This window comes from Aureobasidium pullulans, assembly GCF_000721785.1.
Source record: "Aureobasidium pullulans EXF-150 unplaced genomic scaffold scaffold_8, whole genome shotgun sequence".
Classification (NCBI taxonomy): Eukaryota; Fungi; Ascomycota; class Dothideomycetes; order Dothideales; family Saccotheciaceae; genus Aureobasidium; species Aureobasidium pullulans.
The window spans coordinates 149,754-173,441 of NW_021941028.1; the positions used below are offsets into that span (position 1 = coordinate 149,754).

At 52.2% G+C, this 23,688-nt stretch overlaps 12 protein-coding genes across 12 annotated transcripts; 6 read left to right on the forward strand and 6 right to left on the reverse strand.

Annotated features, from left to right (window-relative positions):
• Positions 1 to 224: 224 nt before the first annotated feature.
• M438DRAFT_344999 (uncharacterized protein) lies at positions 225 to 1,205 on the forward strand. The gene is made up of 3 exons (XM_029905347.1): positions 225 to 312; positions 383 to 522; positions 597 to 1,205. The coding sequence occupies exons 1-3, from the start codon at positions 285 to 287 to the stop codon at positions 774 to 776; spliced, it is 348 nt and encodes a 115-aa protein (XP_029760937.1). The 5' UTR covers positions 225 to 284; the 3' UTR covers positions 777 to 1,205.
• M438DRAFT_354781 (uncharacterized protein) lies at positions 873 to 2,054 on the reverse strand (the record flags this gene model as incomplete). The annotated part of the gene is made up of 3 exons (XM_029906986.1): positions 873 to 1,213; positions 1,267 to 1,696; positions 1,857 to 2,054. The coding sequence occupies 3 exons, from the start codon at positions 2,052 to 2,054 to the stop codon at positions 873 to 875; spliced, it is 969 nt and encodes a 322-aa protein (XP_029760938.1).
• A 640-nt stretch (positions 2,055 to 2,694) lies between these two features.
• Positions 2,695 to 4,562, reverse strand: M438DRAFT_354782 (Pal1-domain-containing protein; the record flags this gene model as incomplete). Its single annotated transcript, XM_029906987.1, has 5 exons — positions 2,695 to 3,500; positions 3,560 to 3,946; positions 3,999 to 4,035; positions 4,221 to 4,399; positions 4,535 to 4,562. The coding sequence occupies 5 exons, from the start codon at positions 4,560 to 4,562 to the stop codon at positions 2,695 to 2,697; spliced, it is 1,437 nt and encodes a 478-aa protein (XP_029760939.1).
• A 736-nt stretch (positions 4,563 to 5,298) lies between these two features.
• On the forward strand, positions 5,299 to 5,794 carry M438DRAFT_273061 (SOH1-domain-containing protein; the record flags this gene model as incomplete). Its single annotated transcript, XM_029900602.1, has 3 exons — positions 5,299 to 5,352; positions 5,469 to 5,602; positions 5,656 to 5,794. Coding segments are annotated over 3 exons (327 nt in total), but the record flags the coding sequence as incomplete, so codon positions are not given.
• Positions 5,795 to 6,082: 288 nt separating this feature from the next.
• M438DRAFT_334610 (uncharacterized protein) lies at positions 6,083 to 6,556 on the reverse strand (the record flags this gene model as incomplete). Its single annotated transcript, XM_029903729.1, has 3 exons — positions 6,083 to 6,118; positions 6,175 to 6,494; positions 6,547 to 6,556. The coding sequence occupies 3 exons, from the start codon at positions 6,554 to 6,556 to the stop codon at positions 6,083 to 6,085; spliced, it is 366 nt and encodes a 121-aa protein (XP_029760941.1).
• Positions 6,557 to 7,093: 537 nt separating this feature from the next.
• Positions 7,094 to 8,685, reverse strand: M438DRAFT_374055 (MgPP2CL-1, protein phosphatase 2C-like protein 1; the record flags this gene model as incomplete). The annotated part of the gene is made up of 2 exons (XM_029908472.1): positions 7,094 to 7,534; positions 7,588 to 8,685. 2 exons carry the CDS (start codon positions 8,683 to 8,685, stop codon positions 7,094 to 7,096), a joined length of 1,539 nt encoding a protein of 512 aa, XP_029760942.1.
• A 968-nt stretch (positions 8,686 to 9,653) lies between these two features.
• Positions 9,654 to 10,483, reverse strand: M438DRAFT_334612 (SNF7 family protein; the record flags this gene model as incomplete). Its single annotated transcript, XM_029903730.1, has 4 exons — positions 9,654 to 9,776; positions 9,828 to 10,085; positions 10,137 to 10,412; positions 10,478 to 10,483. The coding sequence occupies 4 exons, from the start codon at positions 10,481 to 10,483 to the stop codon at positions 9,654 to 9,656; spliced, it is 663 nt and encodes a 220-aa protein (XP_029760943.1).
• Positions 10,484 to 10,681: 198 nt separating this feature from the next.
• Positions 10,682 to 13,852, forward strand: M438DRAFT_345006 (uncharacterized protein). The gene is made up of 2 exons (XM_029905348.1): positions 10,682 to 11,092; positions 11,147 to 13,852. Exons 1-2 carry the CDS (start codon positions 10,837 to 10,839, stop codon positions 13,645 to 13,647), a joined length of 2,757 nt encoding a protein of 918 aa, XP_029760944.1. The 5' UTR covers positions 10,682 to 10,836; the 3' UTR covers positions 13,648 to 13,852.
• Positions 13,853 to 13,971: 119 nt separating this feature from the next.
• On the forward strand, positions 13,972 to 16,540 carry M438DRAFT_200706 (uncharacterized protein). The gene has a single exon (XM_029899333.1). The coding sequence runs from the start codon at positions 14,043 to 14,045 to the stop codon at positions 16,515 to 16,517; it is 2,475 nt and encodes an 824-aa protein (XP_029760945.1). The 5' UTR covers positions 13,972 to 14,042; the 3' UTR covers positions 16,518 to 16,540.
• Positions 16,541 to 16,570: 30 nt separating this feature from the next.
• On the reverse strand, positions 16,571 to 17,109 carry M438DRAFT_354788 (uncharacterized protein; the record flags this gene model as incomplete). The annotated part of the gene is made up of 2 exons (XM_029906988.1): positions 16,571 to 16,648; positions 16,684 to 17,109. 2 exons carry the CDS (start codon positions 17,107 to 17,109, stop codon positions 16,571 to 16,573), a joined length of 504 nt encoding a protein of 167 aa, XP_029760946.1.
• Positions 17,110 to 17,979: 870 nt separating this feature from the next.
• Positions 17,980 to 20,095, forward strand: M438DRAFT_200709 (alpha-1,2-mannosyltransferase Kre5). Its single transcript, XM_029899334.1, has 5 exons — positions 17,980 to 18,490; positions 18,544 to 18,948; positions 18,998 to 19,084; positions 19,136 to 19,556; positions 19,607 to 20,095. The coding sequence occupies exons 1-5, from the start codon at positions 18,216 to 18,218 to the stop codon at positions 19,958 to 19,960; spliced, it is 1,542 nt and encodes a 513-aa protein (XP_029760947.1). The 5' UTR covers positions 17,980 to 18,215; the 3' UTR covers positions 19,961 to 20,095.
• Positions 20,096 to 21,056: 961 nt separating this feature from the next.
• M438DRAFT_345008 (uncharacterized protein) lies at positions 21,057 to 23,640 on the forward strand. Its single transcript, XM_029905349.1, has one exon. It carries the CDS (start codon positions 21,088 to 21,090, stop codon positions 23,455 to 23,457), a length of 2,370 nt encoding a protein of 789 aa, XP_029760948.1. The 5' UTR covers positions 21,057 to 21,087; the 3' UTR covers positions 23,458 to 23,640.
• The last annotated feature ends 48 nt before the right edge of the window (positions 23,641 to 23,688 follow it).

The window sequence follows — 23,688 nt, forward strand, 5'->3', positions numbered from 1 at the left end:
GTGTTGTTTGTGTTTTGAGTGTTGATGATGATGCAGAAGCATGCGACCGCTGAATCTCGAGGATGCGGAAATGATGGAAGCCGAGGATGTGGAGTGTGGGAGTAGAGTTTATGCACACGCACCGACAGCATCATCGTTTGCACAATTTCCCACTCTCCGTTCCGCTGGTGAAGTGGTCTTGGCATAGACTGGTCAGCGAACCGCGGGAAGCAGCGTCAAGTGGTGGTCGCGTTGTATAGGAAGTCCCGATCCGCAATCAATTTACATCTCACACATCACACAACATGTCGTCTGGTTACGGCTTGACTGGAGGTATACATCTACCCCATCACTGCTACGAATGAGAGGAATTGAATGCTGACAATGGACTCTTGCGACACAGGCCCCGGCCGCTGCTTTCCTTTCTGGCAGGAGATGCTCGCCTGCTACGTCGTCAACACAAACTCCGAGGACGGTTCGGGCAAGAAAAAGTGCGCCCCCATGCTCGAGGACTACTACGAGTGCCTACACCACCGCAAAGAGGTACAGATCTGCCTTCCTACGAATCCCCCACCTACCCAAACCCAGCAACGACCTAACACACAAGGAAATGACAGGCCGCTCGTGTCCACGCCCTCCAATCCGCATACCGCAAGCACCTCGCCGCAAACCCCAGAGACGACGCGCCCTCGGCCGGTCAAATAAGGAGTCTGGGCTTGATCGAAGGCTCGCTCGAGGAAAAGGACATGAAGGCCGCTGCTCTGCTCCCTCACGTCAAGACCAATGTTGGTCCTTGAACATTACACAATTATACCACGTTTTCTTCAGCCTTTCAATACACGTTTTCTGTTCTGTTCATATACGTTATGTTCGTCTTCCTGGGGAGTCTGAAGCTACATGGGGTTGATTTCTCCATCGACAGTGATATCGAATACGCCGAATTTCCCTGCTTGGTGGTTTCCTCCGCTGTATATCACTTCAATCACATTGACCATGTCGCTTGCAGCTCCCTTTCCTTTTGCTGTTCTGGGGATGGCGTCGATGAGGAGTTGAGTGTCGACGAGATAACCCAATGATTTGCCTAGCCCAGGTCTTGCTTTGATGGATTCAAAGATCGATACTCTTTCTTGATCGCTTCCGTAGGTGACACTCCAGCTTAGTAGGATTATGCAGAGGTTGTGTTCTTTTGCCGTGTTTCGAAGACGGCGAACGAGAGTGGTGAGAGTGGCTTGTCCTGTTTCTTATATCAGCTGTTTGTCTCGTGTCAATAGTAAAGGACATGCATACCCTGCGCATAATTGTTCTTCAGAAGCAAACCCAGCACTTGACTCAGATTGTTAATCAGAACCATACCTGCCTGTTCCTTCTTCTCTTCCTCTACTTTCTCCTCAGAACCCACGTCCAGCATCTCGTCCTCTGCTTCTTCCTGGCTATCTCCAATTGTGTTCTTGGGCACATTTCTCCCTTCCAAGTCATCGATCAATTCGTTCAGACCTTCAACCACACCTTCAAAATCAAACACTCGCATGATTTTTACTCTGTCCAGTGTTGAAGTTGCAAGTGTGACGTTGGCTTCATGATCGTGGTTGCTGTTTGAAAGTCGGGTTATGATGCTTCGGTAGAGTTTCAAGACGTCCAAGTTGCCAGTTGCATCAATGAGCGTTGCCGTATGTGAGGTAGAGGCCAAAAGATGTGTGATCAGAAGTTGCAGTGATATCTACACCAAAACAATCAGTATCAATACCATCATAAACACATCGCAATGTAAATGGTATAACCCTGACCACCACAACCTTCCACCTCTCTTCCCCTTCAACCACCCCTCCAATCGCCAAATACCATCGACAAGGAAAACAGAAAGACAGGAAGACACTCACCGTTTCAGCACCCTGACTCCCCGTCGCCCCGCTAATGTTGTAAATCCCATCTCGCCCATACACGAATCCGCCATCCAATGCATCATCAACAGCAGCACATCCGGTCCCCACTCTCAATCGTTTCCGAGCTCTTTCCTCAAATAGACCTATTTCTTCCTTTGCAATCAAACTTGATGCCAAAATCGGTTTTACAGCCATTGTTCGGCAGTTGTTATTGGCGTTTGATCGGCGGGAATGTTTTGTGGTGATGCAAGTGATTATTGCGTGGGAGGTTGGCAAAGGCTGGTTTGGGTTGTTTGAGGATTTGAAATTCCGACTGAAACTGGGAGGTTGGTTGGGTCGAGTGACGCGCTCGACCGCCAACACAGCTGAAAGATATTATCGTACGGTTAGGAAAGAAAGAGAAGGCACGACTTGATGGTGTTTTTCTTTTCTTCGCATGGTTCATTTCCAAAAAGAAGAGGTTTGATATTTGCTAGCCCTTTTCAAGCATAACCCCCGAATAAAACGCCTCTATCCACCACCACCTGCCATTGCCCATAAAACCCCTGGAGACTTTTTTCAAAGAAGAACAATCCATAGATTGCCCTTTGGCTCCCGTGTCCAGCATTTCCATCCTTCAGATAAGAAGAGAAAAAGACCTAAAAGAAAAGAATCGACCAGCTGCTTTGGTATCTGATGGGCTGTCGATAAGGTAACAGAAAAAGGAGAAAGAAGAGAAGAAAGACACCTCGAAGATTTCAGGCCTGGCATAGTTCTGCTCCAAAAACGATTAATAGCCCAGGGTAAAAGAGAGAATGCTGGTATCCAAAACAATGGCAGTCTTGTATCAGTCACCTCAAGACCCTCTTCTCTCGGGTCTGGCTCTGCGACCGCCCTTCAAACTCTTCATGCGGTTGAGGAAGCCACCTCCACTGCTCTTCTCGGGCATGTCGTTCACGGCGGGTGACACGCTGTCTGCGGTGATACTCCTAGTAAGACCGTTTCTGTGAGGCGAGCTGGGTGCTCTTGCGCGACCACCCTTGGTCTCTTCGGCGTAGCGGATGGAAGCACCCTTCTTCTCGTATGCATCGTTGTAGTCGGAGAAGAATGGGTTGCTCTCCTTGGTTGTGGCTGCGATGCGAGTTCTACCGCCTGCGCTTTGCACCTGGCCAGGGCTGTTCGGAGATATGGGGCCGTAGTTTCCGTCGGGTGAGGCTACATTGTTCCTGTTTTGTGAGAGTCCTCGAAGACGTACGGCCAGCGACTTCTTGCGAGTCAAACCACCTCCTGGGAATGCAGCAGGTTCGGTTTCGGATTCACGGCGTTGAAGGTCCTTTCTGGAAGCTGGAGCACCTTCAAGGAAAGTCGAAGTTCCAAGGCCATAAGATTCGGAAGTGTGAATCTGCTCAACGCGGTCGGCAGGATTGAAAGATTGAACATGCTTGGCAGGCAGCTGCTGGGCGCGCGACTGGGAGTAATCGTTGAAAGCATCTTCACCGCGTCCGTGGAATCTGTCGAGATCGATGTTCTTGTTCAGAGGACCAGAGCCACCGAGAGCGTTGTTGGCCGAGTCCGCGGGGAATGCTTGCATGGGGGCACGAACATCCTTCTTACGGTTGCGGTGGGGGTTGCATGCGTCGAAAGGTCCGTCGTGATGGAAAACTGTTGATTATCGGTTAGTTTCAAATTGAGGAGCTGTAGCTTGAGAACATAGCACTTACGTCCTTGGCCGTAGATGCCTGTGACGTCGAGCTTGTCAATAAGATCAAGTCCTTGAGGTTTTCTGGTCGTTCTCGATTTCCCGTCCTTGGATTTGCCCTCCTTCTCACGACGTTCTTCACGTTCCTTGCGACGCTCTCTTCTCCTTCTGTCTTCGTCTTTGCTGTCTAGGATTGAGGATTCGGAGTTGCGACGAGGGCGTCTGCTTTCAGTCTTGGGTGGGCTGGCGAAGATGTCTAGTCCGTTTATGTCCTTAGAAGGGCGTGGTGGCCCGCGTGGGGGAGCTGGGCCGCGGCGGCGGGACTCTTCTTCCTGTGAACGTGCGGGTCTGTGTGAAGTTGAAACGGTGCCAGAGCGAGGAGGCCCATTGCTACGGGGTGCAGGAGCCGCTGATCCGAGAATTAGCTGGATGCTGCTGAATGATGTGTGATTTGTGTTTACCTCCTGAAGTGGGCTTGTCGAGCAATGACAGGTCCTTCTGCGACAGCTTGTTAGTCATTTTCTTCTGGAATGAAGCAAGTCCGCTGTGACCAAATTTCCTCGTATAAGGGAAAAAAGTAAAGTGGACGGTCGAGAGATGAAGTGCTGGGGCTTGTGCAACAAGAGCTGCTGCAGGTCTGACAGATGGCGGGGCTGGGTGCAGATGACTTGGGCGACACGTACAAAGATGTCCTCCGTGAAAGGGTTCGGGCCTCCCTGTCGCTGCTGTGACGAGGCTGGAGGGTCAAGAAATGGGTTGTTAGACATTCTATGGTCGGGAGATGGCAGAGGAGAGGCAGCGCGGCGGAAGGGGTTGTTGGAAGCAAAGTTGGCGTTGGCACCAGGTGAAGGTGCGCGCTGGCCTGGTTGAGTAAGATGCGACATTAGCAACGACTTTCTTGACAGGATGACGAGCGAGGATGACGGTAGGCAGCCCACAGGGGCGGGATATTTTGATATTGAAACAGGGTTGAAACGCAACAACAAGGGGCGCTTACCTGGCATTGCCGCTGGAGCAAGCGACATGATTGCTCAGTTCAAACGGGGATCGCTCGAGGGGAGACGTAGGCGTCGACGAGGAGATGCAGTGTGCTATGTAAGCGAGCCCAAGAATGAGGAATGGATCGGCGAGGTTGTTTGTCGAGAATCAGCCTATCTGCGTCGGATATCGTCCCGCTATCAAGGCGCGGTGGTGGGCGTGCAGAGCTGAGGGTGATGGCGCACTGTGGTTTAGTAACTGCTGGGGACAGGAGAGATGCTGGTGATGGGTTGTTCAGGAAAAGAGTACGAGTAGAACGGTAGTACCTAGGCTGTTTACTAAGATGAGAGGGGGGGCTCGAGCCTCCCAGGGTCTACCGCTTTACGCTGCTCTCTGCGCTTATTGCCTGTACTCCGCATTGGCACGCCGTGTTGATCTTCGCTTTCTTCGTATTCTTTCGATAAACTGCCGTTGGCTATGCAACTCGAAGTTTCACCCATCAGCTCCTGCTGTTGACCTGTCCTGCGAACACAGGTGCGCACTTTCGTTGCTATCGATTGTCTTTCCCCTATCGATCGAGCAAGAGCCCGTCATCGCATCGCCGTATGTCCATCAGGGGCTGGTAACTTTAAGCCTGTGCTCTAACTCTAACAAGCATCTGAATCAAACCACGTTTTTCCGAAAATCGCAGGAGGACCGACTGGCGGGGAATTTCACCAGCCTTCCCACAAGTACATCCCACTTTGCCCACTAGTCACCTGCGCCGTGCGCGTGACGCTTCACAACATGGCCGACTCTCACTACGGAGGCTATACACGCTTCGAGCTTGAACTCGAGGTAAGTCGAAATGAAAAGGCGTCAACACCCGGACCTAAGCGATTGGGCATCATCATGTCGGCTCAGGGTGTGTGTGATTTGGATCACCGTTCTCATCGTTGACGGCCCGTCTGCAGTTCGTCCAGTGCTTGTCCAACCCTCTCTATCTCAATCACCTGGCAACCCAAAAGCTGTTGGATGATCCAGAGTTTGTTGCATACCTTGCCTATCTCCAGTACTTTGCGGAGCCGAAGTACATCAAGTACTTGTCGTGAGTCTATCTTATTCCATACCACGTGACCCTTATATTCATGCTTTCCTCAGCTACCCAGGTCCCACCATCCGAGCACTCGAGCTTCTCCAACAAGAGAGGTTCAGAAAAGACATCCTAATTCCCGAGACAGTTGCTAGGATGGCAGAAGAAGGCCTTCAAGCCAGCGCTGATGGTCTCCGCCGCGACTGATGGAGAAACGGCGTCGCAACGGCATGCTTCCTATTCTTGTTTTCACACGATAACCATGATACCCATTAATGAAAACGGACTTGCTTTTTCCTTTCCTGACGAAGCACATAAACTCCTGATGCAAAGGGTATCTACCTGGATAACCGTGTCTCAATACCAGCCAAGGCCGACCGACATGTTGATGCCGAGCCTGTATCCACAAACGCCGCGCTGAAAGATCGCTAAAGAGGAATGTTGCTGCAAGATGCGGCGTGGACGATTGCGCGTCCATTCTTGGTGATGAGAAGCTCAGTTCTCACGCCATTCGGAAGCACATTTTGTACACTGTGCTCGGGTTAGCCAAGGCGCGCTCGGGTATGAAGGGTGGTGAATACACATACCTTATAGAAAGTAGTCATAGGCTCGTCCGCACTTCTGATCTGAACCTGTCTGAAGTATGCTTCGCGGTTGTCGCACTTCTCTTCTCTGCAGTTGACTTCTGTCTTGTCGACGTTCTTCCAGCTGTCGGCACCTCCCAAGACATCTTCGACTTCCTTGCTCTTCATCATCTTGCGCTCAAAGTAGCGCTTGTCCAGGATCATTTGGTAGGGGCATGTTCGGCACTCGAACCGGTTGACGTTTGCAAAGTGCTGCTCGTTCAGAGGAAGGTGATCCGCGGGAATAGGTGTAATGGTCAAAAGGTTTGAGCAACTCGGGCAGACTAGATATGAAGTCAGTACTTTGCTGGAAAACAATCGAGTTTGGCGTCTTACAGAGAAGCATGTTGAATGGCTGCGCGCTGGTCGAAACGCAGTCTTAAGCTTGTCAGGACGAGGGAGTCAACAGCTGTTGCAAGAATGTGTCGAGAAGAAGAACGAGCTTTGAGCCTGTCAATCGAGATCGAGTCTGTCGCAAGTCACAAAAGTTCGAGAAACACCGCCAAGAAGAATTCATAACCACCTCCGCCTTCCGTCCTCCGCTGCGAGCCGAGGCACAGCGACTAAGGGACCATCATGCTGCCTATTTCTTATAGGCAAGCCTTATAGGTGGAGACAAGTACTGGGCTCGGATTGAACATCAGACCATTATTCTTGTAGACACACCTGGAAGAGAATTAAATACCCTCACTAACTTGTGGACTGCCCCACTGCCTTTTCGCCTCATGCACGCGTAGTCAAATACATCAACCCAACCATCTTGTCCGCCTGCCTATCCACCATGACCAGCACCAGATAGGTTACAACAAGGTAAATGTCAAAGAAAGGCTGCTCAAATTAAGCTATGTCCCCAAGTTCTATCTGTTTGTCGTGATTGGCCTCGTTACTGCGTTTGTTGCGCGCGGGCGACCTCCTCAGCTTGCGGTTGAGGCTTACGGTCTTTGCGTGCAGCTTCGACTGCTTCAATGTTGAGCTCCGGACCCGGGTCTACTTTCTCTTCTTGTTCTTCGTTGATGTCGCTAGGCACGCGATCGAGAAGCTCACCGCTCTCGTCAAGCTTTTTGCGTTGTTCTGACACAATGGCGTCGGCTTCACTGACGCCACCCTTTTGTGCGGCCGGATCACCATCAACGCCGATAGGCTCGACCTTGCGCTCGACCGTCTGCTGCAATGCCTGGTTGTCAAAGCGAACGATCATGATAGTCAAGTTGTCGGTCGAGAAGCGATTGAGTGCATACTCGACAAGTGCCTTTGAAGCAGCCTGAGGATCCTTGATGTTACGGACGAGATCAACAGCCTCTTGGTCTGAGCAAACATCCCACAGCTGTTGAAGAAAACGTTAGCAGTATTCGAGGTGTATAGAGGAAAGAGACTTACGCCATCACAAGCCAAGATCAGAAACTCGTCGATATCGGGTTGAATGACTGTCTCAGTGGTGTAGGGATGACCGGTAATCAAATCCTTCATGTATGCATCACCGAGTGCACGAGTGACGGCAAGGACACCATTGACACGGTTGTTGAGGATGAGACCTCCAGCACCTGCGATTCTCTTGCCCTCATTCTCGTCACTGCCCTTGTGATCGTAGGAGAGACGCAAAGCCTTGCCATTTCTGCAGAGAACAATGCGAGCATCTCCAACATTGGCAGTGTACAGGACACGCTGACGCGAAGCTGCCTCGCGCAGCTTTGCTGCGGGCGATTGTGTCGAATCTACGCTGATCGGTGTTGATTCTGAGTTGCCCTTGATAGCTGCAGCAGTAGCGGGTGCAATTGCGGTGGAGCCAGTGGCGGACTGAGAGTTCGGTATTCTATCCTCCCAGCGAAGGACAGCAGTGATTGCAGTGCAACCACTGTTTTTCAAAGGCAGTTTCTCGAGCTGCTGATCAGCAGTAGTGAAAGTTTGATCAAGAAGCTCGGGAATAGGAGTGTTCGGGTTCTTGCGAATGATGTCTTCGAGAAGGCAGTGGATCTTCTTGCCACACCAATCGGCTGCGAAGTTACCGGCATGCCCGTCGAAGATAGCAAAGTAGCCGTTGTCAGTTTCGACGACATCTTGAGATGTGGATGAATTGGTGGAAGATATGCTCTTTTGAGCTGTGTCGGAGCCAAGGGCCGGGGCCGGGGTGCAGAGGAAATTGTAGAGATAGGCATGCGTGTCTTCCATAGTTCTTCGGCATTTCTTGTTCTTATCCTCAGTAACGCCGACTCTGAAAGTAGACCGCGGGCCAGGTTCGGATTCACCAGCCGAGTTGTTGAGTGCACCTTGGGGGACGCTCAGAGCAGGGTCGGTTCTACCAAGCTTCTGCATGGGGGTCTGAGGCTTCTCGCGGGCCTCAGGGGAAGAGCTGTGGAATTGGTCTTTGAATGACTGCTTGGCATTCGAAAAGACATTTCTTGCGCCGGCAAATCCGCTGCTTCTCCTCTTGCCCGAGGGACTGACATCTTTGCGGTCTGCACTGGTGCCGGCGTCCATCGAGGATGGCTCGGCGGAGGGCAGAGAGCTCGGCTCGGCGGTCTTGGGTAGTGATTCACCTTCTTTTGGTGACGATCCAAACATTCTGTTCAGCAGGCCTCCCTGAGTGGAGAAGCTTCTGCGTGTCTTGCCGGATGCCAGATTGAAAGCGGGGACGTGACTGATGCCACACGAAGGTCGAGAATAGAAAGCTTCAGAGGCAAGATCGGGCGCGTCGGGCAGAGAGTATCGTTTGTGAGCCTTTTCCTGCACCAGAGCATCAGCAAAGTGTCGGACAAGCACGTGGAGGCTTCGTTCAGCCGCCATGCAGCTCCATGTGAGGCAGCAGGAAGCCGTGGCGTGGGGTTCCGAACAGCCGATATCATGGAGAGACTCACTTGTTTCAAATGTAGGTCTTATGGTGCGCCGTGTCAGGGATGATGGAGATTCTTAGGTTGTCAATTGGAGAACGTGAGGGGTGCGGTTCGTGTGGATGGGGCTCTCGACGTCACCGGAAACTCGGACGCTTCTGGAAGGAGCTCTTGGCGCTGAGATCGGTAGCCGGATCTTGTTACTGCCGTCGAGTAGTTGTAGATGCCTGACAAGAACATCCCGTTCAGTCCTGAACATTCGCGAGAGCTATCGCCTTATATCATTCATCCTCTTAATTTACTTGTGCTCGGTCGCACATTCTTAGCGTTCAGGGATGCGGATCAAGTCATCAATCCCAGGCAGGTTCCCCGCAAACTGGGCGAACTGGACCAAACGTTCGTATTTACGTATCGTGAGATCGTGAGCCATGCATGTCTTGTTGTGCAGCTTCTCTATGTCCTTCTCCCAGAAAGTATATAGCAATGGAGGTGAAGAGTCTCAAGATTGTATGATGTCCTCTTGTCGCCGTATAGAGACGAAGCCTCCGATATCACTGTCCGGAACGCCGTACGCTTGCCATGCAAACAGTTATAACCAACGCCATTCCCTAGTAGAGCTTATCGTCGCAAACTATCCAGTCTGGCTTGGAGATCGTCATCGCCAGGATCACCACCAATGGCTTGGGCCACTTTGCCTTGCTCAACAGTGGTGCTTTGCAAGCCGGTCGGGGTCTCGCCCATCTAAGTATGTGTCAGCGTACGTCTGGAGGGGTTGTAGTAGGTGTAACACACAGCTTGGCCAAGATCGATACCAATCTCATCCAGGACTTGGTTGACGACTTCCTCGCCCTCCTCTTCGTCCTCCAAGCCCGTCACATCGTCGATGGCGTCGTCCATCATCTCTTGCCGTTGGTCCATAATATCGTTCTCTCGTTCGAATTCCATGGCGATGCGTTGGAGAGCGGGGAGGTTCATCTGCCTGTTCATGCCGCTGAGAAGCTTTGTAGCACCCTTCATGGATTGCATCATCTGCTCGTTACTGCGCACAGTCTAGAACAGGGTCAGCCTGCGGCAGAGCATCAAAGAACGGGTCAGGCGTACCTGGATACGCAATGAGATGGCCTGCAGCTGAGTGCGCATCTGGTAGAACTTCTGAATGTATCGTCTCGTCCTGACAAGGTCCTTGGCCTGGATCTTGACTGCGCCCATTTGACCATTCTTTGCATTCTTCTTAATGTCCTGGACTAGCTTTTTCTCCTGATTCTCGAGCTTTGTGCGTTCGCGATCAAGTTCGCGTTGGGTCTTCTCGAGGGCGCGTTGATGCTTGCGCAGGCGCTCGGCGGGCGTCATGCGCTTGCCGAAGGCCCATTCTACAATCTAGAGACAGGCCATCAGCCATTGACACGGAGGTTGGGACGAGGTTTGGCGCATGGGGAGCTCACATTCATGGTGACGTTGTGGTAGGAGATAGGAAGGGAGATTGGCTAGGCACCCAGAAACAAGGTTGATGTCAGTCGGGCGCGCTGGTTGCAGTAGCGGGGGACTTCGGGCGCCCTCTCCACATTCGAACTTCGAACAATGGCGGCCCGTGCCTCGCCGCCAAACGGATCGATCAATCAAGAAACGGCAAGTCAAACCTTCCGTCACGACTTTCTGGAAGGACGCTCAACTTTTGTCACTTTCTCTCTGCTGCTGCATCACACACCTACGACCCTCGACTCTCACATATATCACGCGTGCCACTCACCGAACTCGACACCTGGAATGCTCTGAGCGCCATACTGCACAACTCCAGCACAACATGAGCTCAGGCTCTCCCTCCGGCAGTGGCTACGCCTCGCCCTCGAACAGTTCACCTTCATCCATGCGCCGCCACCCGGGTCGTCCCCAGTACATGACTGTCGGCAACGGTTCGACATCTGAGCACGCCGCTCGTCTTGCCGCTATGCTCGACAACGATTCTGGCTACGGTGGAAGCATCGCTGACGGCACTACCTTCGATCCCACCTTTGACCAAGACCCCATGACACACCTGGCTACAGCCCAAGGTGCTACCTGTGAGCGAAGCTCTACACCCCTAACGACTCCGATCACTTCTGACAACCATGTAGCCGACAACGAAAGACGCGCCATTGCCAGTCATGTACACCAACTCCAATACAATCAAAATCGTACCGCTCTCGGTCGTGCCATCTCCGAGACCGTCGACACTCTCAAGAAGCTGCAGGAGATGAACTCGAAATGGCCTGCTCATTATCCTACTGTCCAGCGTCCTACACCCGCGCCCCGCATTCACCCAGACCCCCGACCGGGTCTCGTTCACACTCAGTCTGGTTTCGACAATCACCATGCAAACCCAGAGCCATTCAGACGGCCCGCCCCTCGCCGTGCTGGTACCTCCATAGGCGAGGATATGGCTGTGGCCGAGTCTAGCGATGCAGCTGCGCGTGCTCCAGCTCCGGAACCCAGATTGGTTACCCCTCAGCTTTCTCAGCAATTCTCGGTGCTCAAAATCGAACTCAAGATGGAGGGCGTACATCAGACCGAGCTGGTCCACTCGCTGGAAAAACAATCAATAGCTTCGCTTCTCGATGGTCAGATCAACAACAGTGTTCGACACCTGTTTTCGCTCAGGGACCGTATCGAGGACACATCCAGTAAAGTCTTGATCACCGGTGATCTCAACGCTGGAAAATCGACTTTCTGCAACGCTCTTCTCAGACGCAAGGTCTTGCCCGAGGACCAACAGCCTTGCACAAGCATTTTCTGCGAGGTCCTGGACTGCCGCGAAAACGGAGGTATCGAAGAAGTACATGCCATCCCGAATGGTGTCGATTACAACCGCCACGATGAAAGCACTTATGCTGTCTTCAGCCTGGAACAGCTCGAAGACATTGTGATTGATAATGAGAAGTGGTCGCAGTGCAAGGTCTATATCAAGGATGTCCGTTCGGTGGACCAGTCACTACTCAACAACGGTGTCGTGGATATTGCCTTGATTGACGCCCCTGGACTCAACAATGACTCTCTCAAGACAACCGCTGTCTTTGCTCGACAAGAAGAGATTGATGTGGTTGTGTTCGTTGTTTCTGCTGCTAACCACTTTACTCTGTCGGCCAAGGAATTCATCTTCAACGCCGCTCGTGAAAAGGCATACATGTTTATGGTCGTCAATGGTTACGATAACATTCGCGACAAAAAGAGATGTCAGGAGATGATTCTAAAGCAAGTCAACCACCTGAGTCCTGCTACTTTCAAGGAATCTTCAGAACTCGTACATTTCGTCTCGAGCAACGCCATCCCTGTCGCTCCTGCTGGTGGACCCGGTGGCCCAGACGGCCCCGGTGGCTCTGGAGGCGGCTCCGGATCAAGTAGTGGTGGCCCTAGCGGCGATCCTACTAACGACGACGACTCAGACAAGAAAGACAAGGGCAAGGGCAAGGAGCAGGAGAAGATTGACGACTTCAATGAGCTTGAAGCTTCTTTGCGCCGATTCGTGCTCGAGAAGAGAGCACGTTCCAAGCTGGCCCCTGCAAAGACGTACCTTCTCAACGTACTCGGTGATCTCGGAAACCTTGCTGGCGTAAACAAGGAAGTCGCACAGAATGAGCTTGATCGTGTCACTAAAGAGCTCAAGGACCTTGAGCCCGTATATGAGAAGTCCAAGAAAGCTCGTTCAGAGGCTGGAGAAGGTGTCGACTTCACAATCGACGAGACTGCATCCGATATTTACAAAGCATCTCGCGACACCATCAACAATACTATTGCTCGTGTCGGAGAGCAGAATCTCGGAGTCGACTATCCCGGCCTTTTCAGCGTCTACCAATACGCAGATGAGCTTAAGACAGCCATGCTGGAACAGATCACACGTTCGGTTCACGACTGCGAAGAAGCAGCTAGAGAACACACATCCAAGGGAGTTGACGGTATCAAGAATTTGGGAGTCCTCCACCTCGGCGATGACTATGAGGATTTGACTTTCAAGTCTGAGTACATGTTCCGAACCCGCAGAGACGCTTTGACACGACAGGTCGACGTTGATGTCGAGATGTCCGACTTCTTCGACCTAGCAAGCCTCTGGGAGCGTCAAGAGAAGGTTGCAGGAGCGAGTATGGCAGTCACCATCGCCGGTGTTGTGGGTGGCCGTATGTTCGGCGGTGTCGGCTGGGTTGATGGTGCTCTTGGTGCTGCAAAGGTTATCGGACCCAGCAACCTGCGCAGACTGATGATTCCTGGAGTCATTCTTGCACTTGCCCTTGGAGCTTCGTACGCCTTGAGTTCAATTCCCCACTCGCTACCCCGACGATTGTCACAGAAGCTTTCAGCTCAGCTTGCGGAGCTGGACTACACACACGCCAACGCTACACGTATCTCATCTGAGGTCAGAAGAGCACTCAAGTTCCCCGCAGACAAGCTTCGTGAGGGACTTCAGCGAAGTGTGGAGCAGTTACTCGACGAGCGCAAGGAGAAGATTAAGCTCCAGAGCGAGAGCGAGGTTGCCAAAAAGTACTTCAGCAACCTCGTCAGAGAGAGTGGTGACATCCGAAGCAGAGTCATGCGGGTCGACTTGGAAGGACCCGCGCCTGGTCATCTCGGCGGCCATGGCGTCTAGTTGCCGTTTCAATGGGCAAAAGCAATTGGGAAAGGCGCGAAACGGCGCAAGGAGCAGGCATCCGTTCATCTTTCGTTTCTGGGCCCAAAAAGGAATTCGATTGTACCGTTCAGCTCTTGAGGGTAGCTTCGGGCATCTTGCACTTCTCTTCTCTTCTATAGTTCAATACCCCTCTTACATGAAACAGTAATGCTATTCTACCCTATGATCATGCGATCCTTCGTAATCTGTTGTATAATGTGATGGTGTTCTTATACTGTAGTTATATCCGAGGCACGCGAGCAGGGTCACCGCCAAGCTGATGGCATCTGGAGTCTGGACGATGACAACATCGTCACATGAAACCACCATTTCACCAAGGTACAAATGGCGGGCGACTTCAGCATAACTAAGTAATGGCTGATCCACGAGCCATTGTCGCACTGGTTATTCTTCTCTTCATCTTCTTCTCGCCCCCACCTGGACAGGAACCTCTGGTGCACGCCCGCTCGCGTCTCGAACACATCGTCGCTGCCGAACGCCATGACTTGACCATCCTGAACCAGACACGACTGGGAGACTTCGACCCAGCACAAGAAAGATGGCTCAATATCAGTGGCTTCCGAGCCAACGATACCTTTGCGTGGCAAGCACTTCCGCTTGTCAAAGAACGAGCCAGGCATCAGTCAGCGCATGCCTTGGGCCATGACAACTTAGTGCGTCTCGACGGAGGGGACGGAGATCGACCGCCGCTACCACTATACCGCAATGTGACTGGAACCATGTATGGCGAGTGGGTCCGCTCGCCCATCCAGCCATCGGTTGCGTCGCCGAAGCTAAACATGACCGAATACTCCCCCGTCGGCCCCTTTGGACCCATCCCACTCCGCTCCTTCAGCAAGAATGTCACTGCGAAAGCTGGCTCGCTAGAAGTCTGGTTCGAAGAGGCGGATACACAAGAGACGCTGCTGTGGCACGAAGGCAAGAGGGTGGCTAGGGAAGTGAAGGCCCAGATCTCTGTAGGAGACGAGGAAGCTGGTGATTCCTGGGACACAAGGCTGTTCGGTGTACATTTCCTCGAGACAGGCAACATCATGCTCGCTACAACCACGGATAAGTTTGCTGGTATATTCGGTCTGCCGCATATGGCTCTATCAGAGTACCACTACCAATCCTCACAAGAACTGCTCAACCGCACACTTGGCTTGTCCATCAGCGAGCAAGAGGATGGTCTCCTTCGCAGCTTCAGTCCCTGGGCTCCAACGCCCGATGGGACTTCGGACTCTTCCATGGCTCCTACATGTGACATGATCGTCTACCTGCAACAGCACATCGTTCCAGTGCCCGGTGTTGAACCTGGACCGGATCAGGAGTCTCTTTTATCGTTCATCGAGCAAGAAATCCGTTTTCCAACCGGTGCATCTATTCCGCCTGCTCAGCAGATGGCTTTCTCTATGGTCGCTTTCTCGCCGGATTGTGGTTTCGTAATCGAGTCTAAAGGCCCTCCAGAGTTTGCGCCGCAGGAAGCCAATCACTTGCGTGGTCTCAAACTCGAAGTCGGATATCAGCGCGCCAGAAGACATCTACTTCTCTTTGCCGCTGTCGTCAGCGGACAGCTTTTCTTCTTCCTTCGCCAGATGCGTGATGCAAGTACTCCTTCCACTAGAAGTAGGATCAGCTTCTATACTATCAGCATGCTGTCTCTAGGCGACGGATTCACCACCATGGTCTTTTGCTTGATTAGTCTGTTCATCCAGACGCTTTGGGTTCCTTTGATCGCTACTGGCTTCCTCGCCTTCATGAGTGTCAGCTTCTTTGGCATGAGGTTCTTGATGGATATCTGGGCCGTACAAGCGCCAGAGCGAGAACGCAGGGAGAGACGGGAAAGACAACAGCGGCAGCAAGCCGCCGGTCCACCAGCAGCTGCCACTACAGTGCCAGCGAGTACAGCTGATGGTGCTCCTGCTCAACCGCCTCCACCACCTCAGGCACCAATTATCACTGCTGCAGGAGCTGAGACGTTACCTGCGCCCGTGACAGCAGCGCGGCCGGTTGACACAGGAGCCACACCCGTATTCATACCATCAGATCAAGACACGCAAGCTGAGGAGGATGCTCCAAATGCTGCAGCCACAGGTGTAGAAGCTGGACAGCGTGCTCCTGGGTTTGGATCCCTCTACACACGCTTCTACTTCCTTCTCCTTATAACACTATTTCTCTCACTCAACGCAACTTCATGGCCATCAGGTCTTAGACGGGGTTACTTTACACTTCTGGCATTCTCCTATCTGTCCTTCTGGATTCCGCAGATCCACCGCAATTGCATGCGTAATTGTCGACACGCATTACGTTGGGACTTCGTCGCTGGTCAATCATTACTGCGACTCTTGCCCTTTGCATACTTCTACGGCTATGAGAACAATGTCCTTTTCGCAGCTGTGGATCTGATCGATCTAGGAATTCTTGCTGCTTGGGTGTGGATACAAGTTTTGTTGCTGTTGAGTCAAGAGATCATCGGACCTCGCTGGTTCGTCCGCGGCACTTGGGTTCCACCAGCTTATGACTACCATCCTATCCTCCGCGACGACGAGGAAGCCAACAATCTACCCATTGGAGCAACCACCTCTATGCCATCACCTGAACAAGAAAAAGAAGCCAAGGATAAGGGCAAGCGTGTTTTCGACTGCGCTATCTGTATGCATGAGATCGAGGTGCCGGTATTGAACGAAGGCTCTGCTGGCGAAGGTCTTACTACTGGCTCGTTGGTCCTGGAGCGCAGGAAGTATATGGTTACGCCTTGTAGGCATATCTTCCACTCTTCTTGTTTGGAAGGCTGGATGAAGTTTAGACTCGTGTGTCCGATTGATAGGGAGGAGTTGCCGCCGTTGTAGATATTGTGTACATAGGTCAATACCATTGAATCGTTTCTCATCATCTTCATTCCTCATCGCCGAAGGAGAGTTTGATCGGCTTGCCCTTTTTCTTGGGCTTTTTGGGTTTGCTCTCGCCTTTTGTCTCGTCTCTAGTCGATGTCTCGTCTTCGTCTTCACCGCCTACAACTTTGGCCACTTTACGTTTCTTGGTCGCCTTTCCTGCATCGATTGTTGCAGATGTACGAACCGGCACATCATCCTCCTCTGGCAAAGCACCCGAAGCCTTTGGTGAATCCCCCGTCAATTCTCCCGTCACCATATCCTTGACATCCCCGAATTTTGATTTGACACCTGCTTCTACATCTCCATCGCCAGAGGTCAATTTCTCATACTCCGCTTTGGTCAATGTCTCGGAGCTTCCTTCTACAACATAGGTCGGTGCGTCGTCGTCATCATCGCCAGCTTTCTTTGCTCGTTGAGCGCGAGCGATGGGTTGTTCTTGACGGCCTGAGGCGGTGATTGCGCTGTTTTGGTCTCTGAGGCGTTGGAGGAAAGCTGGTTGGGACGCTGATTTGTCGTAGCTTAGATCTTTGGATTTGATGTTGCTCATGGTCGCTATGGGTTTGACGAGGTAGATAGTGTTGACGCTTTTCTTCCGATGATCTTGGATGTGTTCTCTGAGATGTTGGAAAGCGGCTCAATTCAAGTGAGCTGGGATGACCCTGGCCTTCGATATTTTTCTTCGAAGCCACAAGAGCTGTCTGATTATTCGATGCGATATAGGTCCGGAGAATGGAGAGTTGGTTTTCCGAGAGGTATTCCTCGTGGTCCGTCGAGAATTGAACGGGCAGCCTCCAGGATTGATGGGTTGTTGAGAATAATGTTTTACTGTTCTTAGTTCAGATGGAAAGGACAATCGAAGCAAAGTTTTGATTCTTCAATGCACAATATGGCTTTCTCTTCAGATCACAATTGCTCGAGGTTGCGGCTCTTTGCAACAACTCAATCACACAAGAAGAGCTCAATCGCCTGACTCAAGAGTAGAAGCTTGGATGGCAAGAATCGAGATGGTGGAGAAGAGCTCATTTCACGGAGTGGGTGAAGCGTGGATCAGCGATGGGACAAAACACCCGGGCGAGACGTGGGATGCCAAGGGTGCGGCTTGCGTAAGAAGGAAGAAGCAACCAGCCGTCGGCAGACAGGACACAGGTGGCAGCAAGAGAAGCGTTGGAACTTGGAAGTAAGTTCAAAATTGGATAGCTGTTCTCGAGCAGCTCGGAACAAGACACAACCCGAAGTTCTTGTCAAACAATTGGCATCGGTATAGGCCAGGAACACCGATAGCACGCGAACAGCTCAGCCTAGTTCTAGCGAGACCCTTTCGGCGCCGCCAGCCAGCCCCCTAACATCCTTGCGTGTCATCACACTCTCTGCTGGAACGTCTACGACCAACGACCCGCCGAAAACTCGTCCGGCCTCGAGCTTCAAGCAGCGACCGTCTTTCTTATGCGTCCAGTCGATGCGTACCTGTTGACGACTCCCTGAACTGCGACGTCCGCTTCGCCTCGACTCTGTTCCCGGTCGCTCATTACTCCTCCGGAACAGCTTTGCAACGCCGCATACCTCATCGCCAACTCAATCCTCGACTCGAAATCCTTTCCCGCTCTTCGATATAGCTTCGCATTTGCGTGGCACCCGCTGTCGCCTATTCGCAACATGAACTTCCTGCAGGATGTTCGCAAGCGACTACCCTCGGCGCAAAAATTACCCTCCTACGATGACCTGTCCAAAAGTGCAGAGAAGATGACGCCGAGGTTAGCCTTCTTCCGCCGACGCATACGTCTTAGAGAGAACTCGCGCATCTCGATACCTCTGGGCCTGGTCTTGCTTTTTCCGTGCTTGATCGTAATATTAATAATCCTCCTCTTCGTGCGGCACCCAACAGAGGCAGGCAGGATACTCATGCCTGCCGGTGCACCGCCTTCCATCAGGTATGCCGCTATCCCCTTGGGCCTCTTGTACTCGTACTAACACAAAGCCCCAGGAAAATTAGCGAAAAGCACGACAAGGTCTTCGTTACAGGCTGTCAAGACCCGGCCCTCGAGACCAATCAGCCACGCGCCAATGCCGCTTTCGTCGTTCTCGCCCGTAACAAGGAGCTCGAAGGTGTGCTGCAATCGCTGAAGTCGGTCGAGAGACACTTCAACAGATGGTTCCACTACCCATACGTCTTCCTGAACGACGGCGACTTCAACTCCACCTTTAAAGATGAGGTCCGCAAACACGTCAGCTCCAATGTCGAGTTTGGCAAGATCGACTCCAGCATGTGGGGTTTCCCTGACTGGGTTGACCACAATGTAGCCAAGGAGGGCATCAGAAAACAGGGCGATGCTGCAATCATGTACGGTGGTATGGAGAGTTACCACCACATGTGCAGATTCTACTCTGGGTATGCTTTCTGCCCGTCTGCGTGGGTGAACTTGTGCTGACAATTGCAGTTTCTTCTACAAGCACGAACTCCTCCAGAAGTACGACTGGTACTGGCGCGTTGAGCCCGAGATCAAGTACTTCTGCGATATCACCTAGTAAGTTTGACAGCTACCTGGCTCTGACTGCCGCTTGCTGACATGATGCAGCGATCCTTTCATTCACATGGAGCGCAACAATAAAGTCTACGGATTTACCATTGCTGTCAAGGAACTCAAGGAGACGGTGCCCAACATTTTTAGATACGCCTCGGCCTACAAGCGAGTCAACAACATCACCTCGACTAATCTCTGGGATATGTTCCTCGAGCCCAAGCCAGAGAAGCCCGCCGATGAGCTGCCAAAAGACGACCCCAAGTACAAGAAGCCGCTCCCCGAAGACATTCTTCGCACGGAACCTGGCGCGGGTACTATTCCTGATGTGGACCCCGAGTCCATGGAGGGCGAAACATACAACATGTGTCATTACTGGAGTAACTTTGAGATTGCCCGACTTGACTGGTTCCGAAGCAAGGAGTACGAGGACTTCTTCCAAATGATGGACCGCAGCGGTGGTTTCTGGATGGAGAGAGTAAGATATACCCTTCTGTGAGATACTCGACAGATTGCTGACTCGAACAGTGGGGTGATGCACCTATTCACTCGTTAGCAGCAGGCGTTCTTTTGAACGTCTCCCAGGTCCATTACTTCCGTGACATCGGCTATCGTCACACAACCATCGCCCATTGTCCGGCAAACGCAAAGGCTCGCCAGCAAAATCGCCCACCGTACCTTGAGACGACTACCTTGGACGAAAAGAAAAGGATTGAGGAAGATGCATACTGGGAGGAGTGGGATGAAGAGAAGGAGAACGGCGTCGGCTGCAGATGCAGATGTGACCCCGAAGTCCCAGAAGTCGAGCTCAAGGAAGGCAGTTGTCTGCCCAACTGGGTCGACGTGGCGGGAGGCTGGATTACTCCAGGACCTCCAGCATGATCGAGGATGTAATATTGGCTGTTCTATACGCATGAGAGGCGCGCGTCGTTTTTGCAGCGATCATGCACTGGGACGGAGTTATTTGATCGGTTTGAATACATATGGATACAGGACCTGGACCCCATCTTGTTCCCACACTCTCGGTTGTATTGTGCCTCCGCTGACCTCTGGTGTTATCAACAGCTTTTTTGATTCTTGATCGTACATGATATAGTAACGATGCAGATACGAATCAACGGTTTTTTTTTCAAGATTCAGCACCTGTTATCTCACATGCTATTGGAAAGTCGAGAAGCAGAAGTCAAGGCAAATAGTGAATTAATCTTGTGAGAGAGCCTATAGTCCGAACCATGGTTCAAAGTTACAAAAGGTCACTCAACAGATTGATGCCGTGTTTGCTGCGATAAAAAGCCGTATCTGCGAGTAGGCGTCGTCGTCACATGCAAGGCGGCAACCATCACGGTGCAGCTCTGAAAGCTTGTCTTATCATCGACTGCGGGGTGTTTGCACCACCTTGATTTCTACTTCTATCCGGGTGATACAGTACATTCTACCCTCCATCCTGTCGTCGAGACTCCACAGATCCATATTGCAAGCTTGCTGCGGGCGTCTTCGAGGCACTGTTTTTAAGAAAAGCAGAACAAACTCATTCCCACTCGGCTGCCCCCCTCTAGGCTAAGACAAGGAGCTCGAAAGGCCCACCCGATTCGCTACCCCTCCTCGCAGGCTGCAGCGCCCAATAATCTGTCTGGTAAGCTGTTACTTCTACCACACGACAGAAGTTGCAGATAAGGCTGCGTGGTCTACAAAGGTTTCTTTCCTCTACTCTTTCCTCAACTCACTGCAACTTGGCCCATTCGTCTCTAACCCGGTCGTCAGCTGCTCGGACCGTAACTTCTTCGTTCGGGCGCGATATACGGACTCCAACACACGCAACACAGTGAAAGCTGGAAGCTGCTACCGAGACGCAGACTCTTTTGTCCCAAACACGACGGCCAACACGCTTGTGTCTTCATCATCACATATCCTGCAACTTGCTTTCTGTATCAACCTCTTCCTCTTGACACTTTCGCATCATATTCTGACATTGCTAAAGCAAAGTTCCACAGAACTGACGCCTCGATAACATGACAGCACACGCCGAGCCCCTCGCTCACCACGACGAGGTCGACGACTACTCAGACGACTGCGTGTCGACTGATGGCTTTACACCTTCCCTCCCCACCTTGACCAACCGCGCTCCTGAGGCCGACACTGACGCTCAGAGCGTTAGCGATGTCGACTCCATCTCCAACGGCGATACTGTCAGCGATGCTAGCGACGCCGACTATGACGAGATCTGCTACGATGAGATCCCTGCTCTCGCTACCCGTGCTCGTGCTCGCTTGCAAGAGGCAGAGCCATCTGAAGAAGACATGGAGCATGTCATGATGAGTGACAGAACCATCATCCCCGACACGCCTACCATGGCTCAACGTATGCCACAACTCTCTTCGGAGCGCACCATCCGCCCTGCCATGGCCCACGAGGATGCTCGTCTCATCGGAATGTCTCTGGCAGAGAAGCCCTATCAGCTGCCAGACCGTCCCTTGCGCTTGCTTTATATCGGAGGCGACAGCACAGTCACCAACATGGACGTTGCCTGCTTGATGTCCAAGATCATCGGTGCTATGACAGGTCGACTGGCTGACAAGGAGGCTTTCATGGATGCAGCTTCTCAGGTTGAACCTCACGGTGCTACTTTGAGCTCCTCGAACGACTCATCTATCCCCGTCACGGTGATGCGCGCTGCAGTAATCGCTGCCGGTCCCGCCGTCGGCCCGCTGATCTTTCTGCATGACAACTCCGAAGTCGAACTCGATGTTACCAAGCCCGACTTGGTCGTGTTCCATCGCCAAGACTGCGACGATGTCTATGTCGAACTCGCTCAGAAGTTGGCTTTCCACAACATTCCCATGCTTGAAGTCGAGGACGAATCCGAAGACCCTAGCATGGGTGATGTCGACTCGTCATGTATCATCCCTCAGACTGCCCAAGGCGAACACTGTCTTCGTTTGTCTATCGTCTCAAGTAGCGGTGGTGAATCTCAGAAGACCTCGAACAAGGAGGTGGCTCTGTCGCACAGTGCCTTCTATGCTCTGGACGACGATGTTCTGAGCCGCCACCTGGCTTTCCTCGCCAACAGATCCAACGAAGCTCTGGATAAGGAGGCCATCGTCCCCACAAAGAAGGGTAAGAAGTTCAAGCTCTCGTCACTCCTCGGTGAATTCCCTTTCGCCCTGAGCACCATGCAGAGCGTCTTCACGCTTCTCATGATCTTGTTCGCCGCTGGTGTGCCTACCTACTTCCTGCAACAGCAGCAGAACGCTGCTTCCGATCTGGCAACTCGTGCACCTCTGCTCCAAGCCGCTTTGAACAAATCTGGTCTTGGCAGCATCAACGCTAGCGAGGTCCTTCGCTATCCTACCGTGACAAGCATCGTGGCTAACACCACCTCGACCGCCGTTGCCTTCCCTACAGCTGTCAACGTTCACGTCGCTAAGTCTGACCAACTCCTTGTCTCCCTTCCCAAGAGCTACTGGAATTCTGCTCAGATTGGACTTTTCAGAAACGGCAAGGCCTTGAGCAACGTCAACAACACTCGTGTCATTGATGGAGTCCTCTCGGTCTCGCTGCCTACCACTGACGCTCATGGTCAAATCCAGATCAGCGTACTTTCCACCAACGCACCTCTTCGCAACGAGACGATCAAGATTGACCTTGGAAACCGTCTCCTCCAGCGTGTCACCTACGAGAATGCCGCCAAAGGTGTTCAACAAGACGTGACTGAAGTCCACCACGCTGCCAAGCTTGCTCAAGCTAAGGTCATCTCTGACGTCCACTCCGTCTTCAACACGTCGGTGTATTGTGTTAAGTCTCTGGGTGGCAACATTCGAAGTGGTGTGAAGTCAACCGGAAACATCATTGGTTCTGCATCCAACCGCACTTCTCATGGTTTGTCCTACATGGGTGGTCTGACTTACAACAAAACCTCCGCCTTGGGCTCTTTCGTCAAGAGTACCGTCCCTCAGAAGCGTCACTTTGTCAGAGCTCGCAACAACGCCCTGAAGATCAGAACAAGACTTCTTCGTGGACCTTCTACATCTGAGAAGGCCTTTGGCAAGCCTCGTGGACCTTCTACATCTGAGAAGAACCTTGGCAAGCCCAAGTCGGGAGGTTTGTCCCTGAAGGCAATGTCCTTGACAGACAGAATTGCATCTCTCACAAAGCTCAGACAGCAACTCTCCTCAGATCTTGATGCTCTTCTTAAGAAGGCGTATCTTCATGAGCAGCGCAGCAAGACGACCACTACTTCTAGCAAGGTCAAGGTCACCGTCAAGACTGTCGTTCAACCGAAGTCGAAGGCTCCTTCGTCGAATGCTGATCCCGTCAAGGGCAGCAAGAGTCCCAAGCAGCCCAAGGTCGCTGACGAGAAGCTCAATTCACCTCGCGTGTAATAGCAGCATGCTTGCACTGGTGTTTCAAGGGGTAGGTTTACACTCTGGCGTTTTAGAAGATCTCGACTTACAACGCCTTCACGGGCGAACAGGGTCAGGAACTGGCGCATGATGGAAAGAGGTTTCGGTTGTTGCAATGGTTCAGCTATTTCTCGTTGCTTGGGTTCTGGTTCGAATGTCCTTCAGTACATGGAGGAGAAACGGGGTTTATTCGGAGGAAGTCATTACACG